Below are 15,318 nucleotides of genomic sequence, written 5' to 3'. Positions count from 1 at the left end.
ACAATCACTAGTTAAATAATTTTATTTTGTAAAATAGTTGACAGGTTAATAAATTAACCTTAAAATATTTAATTTTCAGTTACAGTAACTTTTATGAAATTAAATTGAAGTTCAAGAAGTTTTGTAAAAAAAATTAAAATTTAATGACTTTTATAAAAAACTCATAAATTTTAGTGACTGCATGTGATAATTACCCAATAAAAAAAAACTATCCTAACAAGAACATGAACAGACTAGTGTTAGTAGTATGCCCTAGAGCAATGCCTTTGTGTTGTGTACTGTAAACATTTATTCCTATTAAATAGCAAATATTATTTTTATTTATATTCAAATGGTTGGAATTTAATTGGAAAAGGTTCATTAATATCTTATTAAATGTTCTATTTTTAAGTTGTTAATAATATGAGTGACAAAATATTCTAGTACAAGATATTATGAATTCGGTTCACAATCTATGATACTTCATTGGGCATGACTTATATGAAAAGATTGTCATTTATATTTATTTCCATAGATTAGTATAAGATACTAATGGGATAGAATAGTGAGTCTCATGCCATAAGACAAATATGGTGGGCACTTATAGGATAAGTTGGCCAGACCAGTGACATAAGATGACTTACACATGGAGTTTACTCTTGTCAATACAAAGTCATTTAGATCATAATAGTGCATATAATCTCTTAAACTGAGATAACACAATTATTTTATATATAGGTGGTTTGATTTTGATACTACTTTTATACTTGTACTATGTATGAGCATATGAGCATGTGTTGGGTCTAACTAGCTATGCATGGAGATAGGTGTTAGTCAAAATGGGATCCATTATTCTAAGTAAATAAGGATAAAATCCTACGTTCATTTAATTGTTCTTGATGAATTCAAATTCCTGACCAAAATAGATAGACTTAGTCAGAAAAGAGTTTTTGACAGAAAAGTCTTATTAATCAAAAATTAAAAGAGAACATATGATTTGAAACAAAAGAGTTTGATATTAACTATGACTCTAGCTAAAATTGAGATTTTATAACGGAGAGATTTTAGTGTATAGTACGTATAATCAAAGTTCATGAATTGGGGAATTAATTCAGAACTAATTGGGTGGTCATAGCACATTATGCTAGATGTCAACTATGACTTATGAAAACTTAAATGAAAAGGAAATTTTATTTGAGTTTGGAATGGTTCCAATAATATTAAGGAGTTAATATTTTTTTTATTGCTAATTAGTAATAAACCTAGTAAGTCACACACATAAGAGCAACTTGATTAAAGTAAGATTAATTTGATTAATTAATTAAATAATTTAATTAATTAATTAAATTAATAAATTTAGTTTGTAATTAGATTACAAAGTCCCTAACATGACTTGAAACTAAATTTACTTATGGAAGTATTCAAGTTAATATTTAAAGTGTTTAAATGTAAACTTGAAGGATTAAGTTTAAAGGAAAAAAAAGATTATGAACTTGGTCAAAATTTTACATAAGTTTGACTTGTCAAATTTTGACAGTTTGACCATTTGACTTGGTCAAAAATGGGAGGAAAATTATAATTAATTAATGGTTAATTAATTAGTTAATTAGTATTTAGAATACTAATTAATTATGTTTAATTTTCTTGATTAGTATTTAAGTATGATAAGTGTTCTGGATCCAATAAGAGGTTGAAAACTCATTTAATGGTTAAATGAGAAACTAACACTTGGAAGCTTAATTTTTAATTAAGGAAATTAAATAAAAGGAAAAGAGAAGAAGACAAATGAATCAACTAGCTTGCTAATCTTCTAATGGAACAAACTGAAACATTAGGAAGCTCCTTGATTAGAGCTCTATGATCATTAATAATCAAACCAAAATATGATAAATCTATTGAAGCTCGATTAACCACAATAGCTATAACAGAGGAATCAGTTTCCACTATAACTTGCGAAAGTCATTGCCCCTTCAACCAACTCAACACTTCTCGAAGTGAAAGAGTTTTCACACTAGAAATTAGAGGTGTTCAGTTTCGATTCTAGCACAATTCTAGTTAAGAATTATGATTGGAATCAATCTTTTGGTTCTTTAACTTTTAAGAACTAAACTTGAAACCAAACTTTGATTTCAGTTTAGTTCTAAGCAATTTCTGTATGATTCCGATTTTAGTTTTATTTTGGTTTCAATTTTAGTTTTAATTTCATTTTAGATCTTGATTTTTACATCTAAAATTTCAACACTCTTGTGTTCATTTTAAAATAGAAAATATAATTTTAAATTTCCAATATGAAAACAAAAATAAAATAATAACATTTATATTAAAATAATAATATTAATATCAAAAATATATTCCTTAATAAAAGTATTATATTATCTTTTACATATTTTTTAATTATGTAGTTTTTAACTAAAAAAATACATATATAATTAAGAATTAAAAAGTACAATATATGGCTAATATGTGATTTAGTCATATAATTAAAGATTATAAGATGATTTAATGTATTTAAAACTAAAATTATTTTATTTTTAAAATTAGAAAAATAAAAGATAATATTAAATTATATGTACTTATAATTAAAAAAAAATTAAGTTATATATATATATATATATATATATATATTACAATCTTAATTACATATAAATATATAATTTTAATGAAATTATAAAAATATCTAAAAAACATATGTATAAAATTGAATTTTTGATTTGATTTCAATTCGGTATGGTTCTGGTTTGATTTCGGTTCAATTCTTGATGAAGAACTAAAACTGAACCAAAATAGTATATATAAGTTTTATTTGATACGGTTTGGTTCGTACAATAACAATTTTTTTTTTTTTTTTTGATATGGTTCTTTAGTTTGATTCAGAATTCCCAATAATTGTGCCTAGAGCAGTAAATAAACCAAACTGTTCACGAGTTGCTCAAAGATAGGCTTGATAAAAGTTTGACTTGTTTAGAAAATGAGCCGTGTTCAAACTTAGTAATATTTGACTCGTTAATGCTTGAGAGTCGACTCATTTCGTGAACAAGCTCATTTATAAAAAAAATATTTATATTAGTTATTATATTTTATTATATTATAAATATTTATTATTTTATTTAAAAATATTCTAAAAATAATATATTATTTAAATTTATAATATAATTAATATATAAAATATATTTGTTAAATATAATTATTTATAATTTAAATTTATTTTTTATGAAAATTAAGTTTTTTTTTTATGTAACAGCTAATGAAAATGACATAATTTAAATTTCATAACTATGAATTTAAAACTTACTTCATAACTCTAACACCATGTTTGGTCTAATTCAAAAACACAATTTTATGAAATTTAATTGAATTTCATATATTTATGTGTTTGATTTAAAAAAAAAATCAATTCTAAGAATTTATTATAATTAAGACCAATCAAATTTGGTGAAATATGAAATGAATTTCAGAAAATTTGCTTAACAATATTTTATGGACTAAAATACTCTCATGTCTACCCCATCTTTTGTTTAGCTATATATTAATTCTACTTGATATTAATCATTGTGCTTGTATATATCATAATAAGATATAAATACATGTTATATAAGATAAATAGTTCATTAATATCATTAATATAATTAATAAACTATGTTGTTATATAAATCTTATATAATACGAGATATATGGATTAATTTTATATTTATTATTATATTATTAATTAATTTATATGTTATAAGATTTTTTTTAATTACGTAAAAAATTATAATTTTTTTATTTTACTATTAAGAATAGAATAGGAAATGAGTATAAATAAATTTTAATTCTGAATTATACCAAACACAAACTAGGTGAAATTTAATTTAAATTCTATATTTTAATTTATATTATACTAGATAATGATATTCATTTGAAATAATAAATATAAATATAATATAAATAATAATATTATTTAATATAGAATATAAATATAAAATATAGAATAAATATAAAATAATAATATAATATATAATATATAAAATTAAAATTAAAATTAAAATAATAAAAATTTTATTTTTAAAAAACTAGGAATAAAAAACTAAACTTCATACTATTCTCTTCCTCCCAGAAGGAGTTTAATCCTAATCTGGAACAGAGGTAGAGTGGAAGAAGCAGCAAGCAATGGATTCCGGCGAAGACCTGCGGCCGGAGGAGATTGTGCCACTGAGCCAGAGACCAGAGTGGTCGGACGTCGTTCCCGTCCCCCAAGACGACGGTCCCAATCCAGTGGTTCCCATCGCCTACAAGCCAGAGTTCGAGGAGACTATGAACTACTTCCGCGCTATCTATCTCTCCGATGAGCGATCCCCTCGCGCCCTCCAACTCACCCACCTAGCCATCCTCGTCAATCCCGGCAATTACACTGTAAACCCCTGTTCCTTTTTTTTTTTTATCTATCAATCTATCTGTTCAAGCATTCAATTGAATTGAATCGATTCCACCACTTTTTGGGGGAAGGTTTGGCATTTCAGGCGTCTTGTACTTGAGGCACTCAATACAGACCTGTATGAAGAGCTGGATTATGTTGAAGGGATTGCCAAGAAAAACACCAAAAACTATCAGATATGGTGAGGAGTTTTTGTTATATAATTGCAAGTTTGTTTATGTTGATTAATGAGAAGAGAAGAGGTTGAAATTAGTGAAATTCTTTTGATGGATCAAAAGAGCATCTTTAATGATATAAATTACGGATCCGGAAAGCTCCTACTTTTGTTTGATATTGTTAGAAAGGGCAGCAACTTGATTCCAATTACGTCTTGAAGTTGAATAGCTTCCTTCTAGGGACTGGTGGGTTAATACATTGTGAAATTGCATACTTACGTATCTGTGTTTATACCCTTTTGGGCTACTAACTGATATCCTGAACTTGAGTATTAATTCTCTAATGGAACTTATTAAGTGCTAAGCAATGTGAGTGGGGTGTGTGTTTATTGTGTGTGATATGTAGATGCGTTGCATTTGCATTTTTATGCATCATCTTGCTGTTTTTCACTGCAGTTCAATGCGCAAATACCAACGGGTGAGTAGGCTTCTGTCAACATATTTTTTGTTTTGACTTTTAGAAACTTCTATGTATTTCTTTTGTAGAGTCATGAAATAAACGCTAATGTTGCTTATTGATTCTCAACAAGATATCTCTACATGTATAGATCTGCAAAACCATCAAGAATCAAGAACACTGGTGGTTGGTTTAGGCGACCTCCCAATGCTTAAGTCAGTAACTCAACTCAACTGAACTCAACTAAGTCTTTATCCAAAAAATTTGGGGTCGGCTATATAGATTCGCTTTCTCCACTCTAAAATGCTTAAGTCATTAATGGGAATAAAATGATGAAATACTAAATGAATGATAGAGAATGATTCGATTGTGGTACGTGACAGCTTCCATATATATATATATATATATATATAGGCGTCGGTTAGATTTCTACTTGGATTAGGAGTTTGAGTTGAGATAGGCTTAGTCTCTGAATATCTCGGATGTCCATTGTCAGAATCCCTCTTGGATTAGGATTCTAACCCTGTCAAGTGAGTATCTCAGAATCCTGTCCAGGCAAAGGAGCTAGTTTTCCTGTCAACAAGGGTGCCCAGGTACCCAACCCTTGCCCAGACATGTTGCTCGGGCGGGCGAGTAACATACTGTCAGGTCATTTGGGGGCGAGTAGCATCATTAAGGAATGTAGAATCAATTGCATGAATGTGAGGTTTCCTATAATTATTCTGTTAAGAGTATAAGAATGATGCCTTAAATTAAATGCCAAAGTCTACTCATTGAAGGGGTAGATAATGGGAACATTGGCTGGTAATTTTCTTCTGTAGGTTAATTATCAATGGATTTTGTTGCAATCCCACATATTTTCGTTCCAGTATTTATTTTAGGTCATAGCATTTGAAAGTCAAGTTTAGCCAACTTTTAGGGCATCTCTGAATTTACATGTTCCAATTAATATTATTAACTTACCAATAAGATAATTTTCGTCCTAATGATAGATGTTTTGCAGGCATCATAGGCGGTGGATTGCTAAGAAGTTAGGGACTGATGCTACTGCTAAGGAACTTCAGTTTACCAAGAAGATTCTTTCCCTTGATGCTAAAAATTATAATGCGTGGTCCCACAGGCAGGTTTGTTATTCTTCTACTATCCCTTGTATGCTGAATGCATGTCACCGTCTTCTTTTGTATGAGATTTTCCTTTTTTTATTTCTTTATTTTGGGTTTATCTCCTGTTATTATTTTAAATGAGTTATTGCATTTTCCCCTCCCACTGTGCAGTGGGTATTGCAGGCTTTAGGAGGATGGGAAGATGAACTTGACTTTTGTGGGCAGCTCCTTAAAGATGATGTGTTTAACAACTCTGCTTGGAATCAGGCAAAGATAAAATATTCTAGCACATGCTATTTATATATTAAAACTATCGCAACAATAAGATGTTCTGTTTTCCGCTTAATCTCATAAACAGAACATCTCAATCATGTTCCGCTCATATGATTGGTTTCTTTTGCATACCTAAAATGTTTCAGGAATGACTCGTGTTATCATTCACATTACCTTTTATGGAAATGTTTGATTCTACATCAAAATTTTCTTCTCATTTCCTTTTAGCTGCGAAATTTATGCATATATTATTGTCTTGTAACAGAGATATTTTGTTATAACTCGATCTCCTTTGCTGGGAGGCCTAAAAGTCGTGAGAGAGTCTGAAGTAAAGTATACAGTTGAGGCCATTTTAGCTAACCCTGAGAATGAGAGCCCGTGGAGATATCTTCGAGGCCTCTACAAAGGTGACACCCAATCTTGGATTAATGATCATCTAGTCTCTTTTGTATGTTTGAAGGTTTTAAATGTCAAGACCAACCATGTATTTGCTCTGAGCATGCTCTTGGATCTTCTCCGCCATGGTTTTCAAGCAAACCAAGAGTTTAGAGATGCTGTTGATGCTCTGTGGATATCAAACTCAGAGCCACTGGAGACTGACTTGGCAAAAGCAGTATGTTCTGTTTTGGAGTCTCTGGATCCAATGAGAGTTAACTACTGGACTTCGCGCAAGAGCAAGCTGCCTGTGTCGGCCTAACTAATTACTGAGTTGAGCATTATCTGTGGCTTCTTGGGTTGGTTCTTTACCCTAGTAGATTTGCAGAGTTGAAGACATAGCTCTCAATAGTGATTTCTTATAATTTGTATTATTATAAAATTATAGTTTAATTCAACTTGTAGTATATGAGGATGTATTTCCTTGCTAGTCAAATTCACTGTGACATGACACCTCAAAATTGAGTAAACCTTGTACTATTATTGTTAATTTTTATGTCCTTAAGGTTGCGTAGACATTGAAGTTCATCTTTGAATCTGTACCAATTCCAAGTGATAAAATGTCTATAGCTCCTGCAAGATTCCTACTCTGCGGGGCAGATTTTGGCTGGAGATGTGAGAGGTGAAAATGGCAGCAAGAAACAGAAGTCCTCACGACCTCACTCCAGCATGGAGATGCAACTGTTGAATCTCGGCTGCAATTTGTGATTCCCACGATGCACGCCTAACAACATGAGGTTTCATCCTATCTTGAGCTATGGTAAGATAAGCTTTCAACAAAGAAAGCAGCAGCCTCTCTATTCCTTAAGAATAGGGGTGAACCAGCAAACTTCGGATATAACTGAAAAAACTGAATTGCATTGTTTTAATTTACATTTTCAGTTCTCTTTTTTAATATTTCAGTTTAATTTCAGATATTATACTTAAAAAATTTTAGTTATTCAATTTGATTCAGTTAATTTAGCGAAAAATCCGAATTAACCAAACCAACTGAATTAAGCCCAGCCTGCCTATTATTCTTTCCCCAACCTTTGCCCAATCCCAGGCCCATCCCGAAACTCCATCCTTGCCGTGTTTTGAGATTTTTGGACGAATTTGGATAAGAACCTAAGGTGGCATCTAATGAGATAAGTTATTGGACAATTCGTTATCTCTTACTATTGTACTTTTAAGTAGAGACAATATTTAGTCATTCAACTAATGCGAGAAATCGAATCGAGGTGGAATAAAGCCATCTCACTAAGTTAACCATCAAGTTATTACGTTAAGTAATAATTAAGTTAATCCTTAATTAAATAAGAAGTTATTTAAATATAAATAAAAATGGATTATGTATGACTTTGAATTTTGGATTTTCTTTTTCATTGAGTTTCGACCAAAATCCAAATTTAAAATGTAATAATTTTAGAGACAATTCCCTAAAATACAACTTTTCTTTCTAATTCTTGAGTTTTTATGATGTTCTGGTTAGAAGTAATCTCATGAGAACTCTTGATTATCTGGAAAGCTTTTTACTGCTGTAAATGAAGTTAGTATATATGTTGTTTAAAATTTCTATATCAACATTTTCCTTATTGGCTTTCTTTAAATCATATATTATATCTTATTACTTTTGCACACACAGTTTGCTTTTTATTGAATACTGAAAATATAAATTTAATATTCTATAATAAAAAAGTTAACCTATAATCTATAATTAACATTTCCTAATCCTTTTTTTTTTCAAATTTAATATAATTTTTTTATTATAAATCTGCGTAAATTTTTATTTTAGTGCTTATAAGCCTTATACTTATAAATTAATTTTATTAAATATTTTACCATATTATTTCACTTAATTTTAAAATTTTATCAACGATCCCATTTAATATCAATTTTAGTCATTATAATCATAAATATACTTATAATCTATTTTTTTTACTAAACAAATCAACCGTTATTTATAAAAACTTTTAATAAAATATATAATTGCTTAAAATTTTAAATACTTATAAGTTTAAGTTAACTTATAAGCATTATTTACATAAGCTAAATCAAACACTTTTTCAAACTAAATAGAAATGGAGATGTGAAATCAATGACTTATCGAGTAGCTTATTGAACATGGGAAAAAAAATTCTACCCCATTCTATTAATTTGTGGAAAAAAAAGAAGTAAATTATTATATTTTGATCACCTAATATTTAGAACTTGCCAAGTTTTCTTTAGGATAAGAAGTAAAGAATTGTTTGTCTTTTGCAATATTCCACAAATTGGAAAATGACTTTTGCATGCTTGTGGGTTTATTCCTAACCACCATTATTTAGGTGTGATTAGTTGTTTGATTTGTTTCCATCCTAAAGCCAATGTCTATAAATCTCATAAGATTTTAAAGCAAATGGAAATCTCAATGAGATCTCTGATATTGTTGCTGTGATTACTTTTCATCAAAGTTATTTTATTTTATTCACAGCAGCATGGAAATCTTCAAATATTTTGTTGGTAGGAATACATGATAAAATTAAGTAAAGTCTTTGGATTTATATTATTTTTATTGATCCCAATGATAAAAAGAACTGGTAATCAATAATATTTAATTTAGTGATATTAAAATCATTTTTAAAAAAAAATTTGATTAAATAAATTTAAATCTTTAATTTTAAATAATTTAATTATAATTTTTAAAAATGAAAAATTTTTATTCACAATTTAAAATTTAATTTGGAGATCGTGACATTTTACACTATTTGATATGTCATATTACATTTTCTATTTTTTTAATTTGATTCATCTCTCTCTCTTTCTCGCTCTCGTGTTTTCTTTCTCTCTATCTCTCTCTCACCCTCTCTCTGTTATGAGCAATCAAGCTCACATAGTGTGGAATCTTTACTCTTACTCTTTTGTTTTGAGAGTGAGAGAGAACTAGGGTGAGAGAACGAAGGAGAGAGAGATAAGTAGGAGAGAGAACGAAGGAGAGAGATTAATCAAATTTAAAAAATTAAAAAATATGTCGTGACAGAGGTAAAGAGTCAAAATCTCTAAATTAATTTTTGAATTTTAAGTTATAATTAAATATAAATGTTTGGATTATTTAATTAATAGGCTTTTTTAAAACTGTAAGATTTTAAATTTGTATAAATTGTAATAAAAAAATATGTTAAAAATAGTAATAAAAATATTACTCTGAAAGCAAACAGAAATCTCAATGAGATCTCAGATATTATTTCTTTGGTTACTTTTTATCAACTTTATTCACAGCAACTTGAAGATTTTCAAATTTATTGTTTGTGGGAATGCATAATAAAATATAATGAAGTCATTATATTTATATTTGTTTATTAATGCAATAAAAAAAATAGCCATAAATTATTATGGTGAGAACATAAAATTATTTTTTATTTAATTTTGATTAAATTTAAATTTTATAATTATGTAAAATTAATTAATTATACAAAATATTCTACACAAAACTTACCATTTTGTAAAGATTTGGAGGATTAATTATAGCCCATTATATAAGCAGTTCTCTCTTTCTAATTTTTGATAGAAAAGTTATTTCAGTGAGCACAAAAGAAAAAAAAAAGACAAATAATAATAATAAATCACAAAGCTAAATTTAAAATTTGTGCAGCAAATTAAAAAAATAAATTATTTTATTTTATTTTAAAATTACAGTTTAAGATCCTCTATAAGTTTTGAATCAAATTACTAATTTGAACTTACTAATTTATGAAATTACTAATTTGAACTTTAAAATATAGGTAATAAATAAATTTATGACTTATGGATTGTTTATAATTAAAATATTAATTTCAAAATAATTTTATTTATTTTATTTTTAAAATAAAAATTTTAAGTTAATCAATCAACTTAAGGGGTGTACGTTTTCCATGGGCGGCATTACGTTGTAGGTAGAGGGCGGTGGCCCCTAAAAGTTTTCAAAATCATAATTTTTCTGAAATTTATTTTTTTTTTTTAAATTACTATTTGTCCTCTTAAAAGTTTTAAAGTTATAATTTTATTTATGAATTTAATGATTTTTTAAATGTTTCCCCCTAAAATTTTTAAATTTAAAATTTTACTTATAAAATTTAATGTATTTTTTAGAAAATTATTATTTGCCCCTTTAATATTTTTATTTTTGTTGTAGCCTTTACATTTTTATGTAAATTTTATTTATTTAATTTTTAATCTCTTAATATTATATATTTTTATTTTAATCCCTATATTTTTATTAAAATTTCATTTAGTTTCTTTTTAATATTTATTTTTGACCCCACCAAAAACTAATTTCTAATTCCACCCCAGACATTTTCCTTGTGTTGTATGTTCTCTATATAAAAAACGACGAATTTATTTCATATTGATTTATTAAGCTGACTTTTAGGTTGATGTATTTATGTCATCCATTTTTAATATTTTTACATTTTAATAAAATTATCAAAACTTAGAAAACAACTTCATATTTTAGAAAGAAATTATTTTATTTAAAAATAACTTAATTTAAAAAAAAATATTTTTCATTAAATATTTTTTAAGTATCTTAAATACTAGAAAATACAAAAAAATTTTTTAAAAAAATTTTTTTTTCAAAACAAACATATGCTTAATTGATCTCTCAAATTTATTGATCATTTAAATTTAAATCATTTTAATTTTACATAAATTAATTTAGACTATAACCAGTGATCTTTAACTCGGTATTACTGTAATCATCTTCAAAACTGTAAGATTTGGACTTCGAGTTTCAATGAGAGCAAATTATAAAAAAAAGAAAATAATAATATAGACTACAAATCATTTTAAATTAAATAAGTGGAATGAAAATTTACCACTTTTCCATTAAAACAAAACAAAGAGGGCCAAAGTGGTTATAAAAATTGCTAAAAGGACGCCCCAGTAGAAACACAAGCGGCACTTTTGGCCTCCTTATCTCCCAACTGGCTACATGCACAAGACAAAACCAACATCTGGTCCCAAAGAACAAAACCAAATCAAAAAAGAGGACCCAAAGCCAGGTACCTTCATAATTGAATAGCATATACAAAGAAGTCAATGCATGTGTTTCTTCTTCTTCCTCTTCTCCTTCTTCTCCTTTTCATATTGATAAATATGAAATGCCACAATCCAAAGATATACCAAATCCTATGTGATCCTATAATGATTCACGCAATTTAAGACTTGGACCAAGTAATTCAACACCCAAGATGGTATGAAGATCTCATGACCCAAGTGATGGATCCTCCATACATATATATGTAGTAGTTTCAAAGATTAAAATCATTTATTATGTGATCCAATCTAACATGTCCCTACTTATAATTAGTCACAACTGATTCTATATTGGTGATGTGATATATTAAGATTATGTGATACATTAAGATTATCTCTTTGTTCCTTTAATATTATTTCACATCATCCTTTTTTTTTCCTTTATTATAAGGAGACCAATGGAATTTATATTGTGTAAATTATATGTTTAATAGAATTGGATTGAACCGATTGAATCAATGATAGATTCAATTTTAATAAAAAAAAATAAAATTAGGATCGACTCTGTCAGCTCAACTGGATAATTAATAAATTAGTCAATTTATCTAATTTTTTTAAAATATTTATTAGCAATGACACTTGAACACAAAATGAAAAGAATGCATTTTTTAAGGTTATTGCCATTTGATTTATACCATAAATTTGACATATTTTCCTTTTATATATATATATATATATATATATATATATATATATATATATATATGTATAATTAATAACTATTAATATTAATAGTTATTATTTATTTTATTTAATATATATATTAAATAAAATAATTAATAACTATTAATATATGAATTGTAAAGACATCCATTTTATCAACTTGTTATTTGAGTAATTAATAGTGATAATAATTTATTTTATTAGAGTAATAACTTCAATTATTGAGTTATTTTAACTCTTTTAATTGTTTATATCATAAAAAGTACATAAAATTTTTCTCTATATTATTTTACAAAAATTTTAATATATCAAAATTTATTTTTATATTAAAATAAATAAATTTATTATTATGAAAATTTTGTATTAAGTATTTCTTTTAATTAAATTTAAATTTTTATAAAATATCACACATTAAAATTTAACTAATTTTATTTTAATAATTATTCATAAAAATATCAAACACTAATATTATTTTAAAGAATTATTAATTTTATTTTATATATATATAATATTAATATTTATTAATTTACTAATTAAATTCCAATTCAACTCTAATTAAACTTTAAACTCTTATCTCTTTGCCTTCACCAACTTAATGACTGTACTAAATTTGAAAGAGCTATACCTCAGATTGTGCACACAAATTAGCTTATGAATTATGCTTAAGTGGTCTGATAAAAGCTCAATTTGACCCTCTAAATTGGCAATAATATTCAAGGAAGCACAAAAACAAAAAGGTTGAGCCAATTAGATCCTAAAATTAACAAATTAAGCCTACTTGACAAAATTTTTGACTGTGTGCTACACCTTCCCGTTCAGGGACTAAACAGGAATCAAAATCAAATACATCAAAAATATTTTTTGTCAACAATATTAATACTAAGCATTTTGAATAGTACGTAATTGACGCATTTTTCATTGATGTAAGCAGACAAATATAGACAAGGAGATCAAGTTGATAGAGACCATGATCTTATAAATGGGACATCCTTTAACTTTGTTTTGGTAGAAGCAATGTTGGACAGGTAGATGTCATGGTCCAAATGTTAATAGTTGTAAGAAGTAGGAAACACATTTAAATAATTAGAGCTAATTAAGTTCCATGTAAAAGTAGTTATAAATAATTACAACTTGTTATATGTCTATATTAGCTTATCATGATTACAAATTAACATTTTTACTCTTTTTTTTTCCCACACAAAATATATGTCAATTTCAATATATATGTTCAACATCTTAGCCTCTGTTTATTTTGTAGAAAAATAATTTATATATAGAAAACATTTTTTATAAAAATATTTTTTATTGCTTAATTATAATGTTAAATTAATGGTATGTATTTACATCATGCATGTATAATTATTTTTATATCTCATTAAGATTATTAAAATCTAAAAAAATAATTTAATTTTTCCTTTGATGAGGAAAAATACTTCATTGATTTATTTTTTGAGCACCCCAAATTCTAGAAAATGCCAAAAATGTATTCCAAGAAAATATATTTCGCAAAATAAGCGGAGTCTTAAAGTTTTATTTATTTTATGAAAAATATTTTTTTAAAAATTTTTTTTTCATTTCTAGCATTTGGAGCACTTCAATAAATGGGATAAAGGAAAATATTTTCCTAAACAAAGGGAAAACTAAATTATTTTTGAAAAAAATAATTTTTTTAAAGAACAAAAAGAAGTCATTTTCTATTTTTTACATTTTGATAATCTTATTAAAATGTAAAAACACTTTTACATATATGAAATAAATACACACTATTAATTTAACATTACAACTAAACAATAGAAAATATTTTCATAAAAAATATTTTTCATATATATATATATATATATATATATATTATTTTTTTGAAATAAATAGTCTTAAATTTGGTTTTTTTTTTTTTTTTTTCCCTTTGCTAGAGTTTAGAGTTGATAAATGGATTGAGTGTTACGAATTTAGATTAAGATTATTTTGAATTACGATTATTAGAATCTTGTTAATTTTCAAATAAGTTTGGATTGAACAATTTTAAATTACAGATTATTCATCAAGCTATTATATAAAAAGAATTTCGAATAAGATTTTTATCAATGTGTGGTTTACATGACATTTTAAATTAAAATGTTTTTTTTAATGAATTTTATTAATTTTATTTATAATTAAAATTAAAATGAATCAAATCAACACAAATAAATTAATTTTTAATTAGATCATTAAATTGACTCTTATTTAATGAATAATTTATATTTGAATCATTTCAAATTTCCCACCCAATTTTATGCATTTCTGCGTAAAAGAAGTGTTGATATATTATTATTATTATTATTATTATTATTATTATTATATCAGCCAAAGCAAAGGCGGAACACTCAGGGCTTAGGAGACTTAAAATTAAATTCGCATATAAATTTTTACATATTTTTCAAAAAAATTACTATTTATTCCTCTAATATTTTCATATTTTTTTTAAGTCTTTATACTTTTATGTAAATTTTATTTATAATTTTTATATTATTTAATTTTAATATTTTAATATTTAATTTTTTATTTTAATCTCCAACAAATTTCTGATTTCGTCTTCCCTGAGCCAGTTGTTTTACCAATTTGGTGCATCGCATGCACGCCATGAATAATTAATGAATAGAATTAGAACAATAATAATGATTAAAGGTTTGTGTTGAATAATAATAATAATAATAATAATAATAATATATTATTATTATTATTATTTAGTTAATATGAAGTTGTTTGATGAAAATTATCTTTGAATATATTTAATAAAAATTCAAAATCATGTGTGAATAGGTTTAATAATTATTA

The 15,318-nt window shown here is 25.9% G+C and overlaps 1 protein-coding gene across 1 annotated transcript; it reads left to right on the top strand.

Annotated features, from left to right (window-relative positions):
* The first annotated feature begins 4,048 nt into the window (after positions 1-4,048).
* Positions 4,049-7,303, top strand: LOC110657017 (protein farnesyltransferase/geranylgeranyltransferase type-1 subunit alpha). Its single transcript, XM_058148528.1, has 5 exons — positions 4,049-4,368; positions 4,462-4,571; positions 6,006-6,126; positions 6,277-6,372; positions 6,644-7,303. The coding sequence occupies exons 1-5, from the start codon at positions 4,126-4,128 to the stop codon at positions 7,073-7,075; spliced, it is 1,002 nt and encodes a 333-aa protein (XP_058004511.1). The 5' UTR covers positions 4,049-4,125; the 3' UTR covers positions 7,076-7,303.
* The last annotated feature ends 8,015 nt before the right edge of the window (positions 7,304-15,318 follow it).

The sequence above is a fragment of the Hevea brasiliensis genome, chromosome 6 (assembly GCF_030052815.1).
Source record: "Hevea brasiliensis isolate MT/VB/25A 57/8 chromosome 6, ASM3005281v1, whole genome shotgun sequence".
Lineage (NCBI taxonomy): Eukaryota > Viridiplantae > Streptophyta > Magnoliopsida > Malpighiales > Euphorbiaceae > Hevea > Hevea brasiliensis.
The sequence above is the reverse complement of the archived record's forward strand: the minus strand, read 5'-3'. Positions and strand labels throughout refer to the sequence as shown.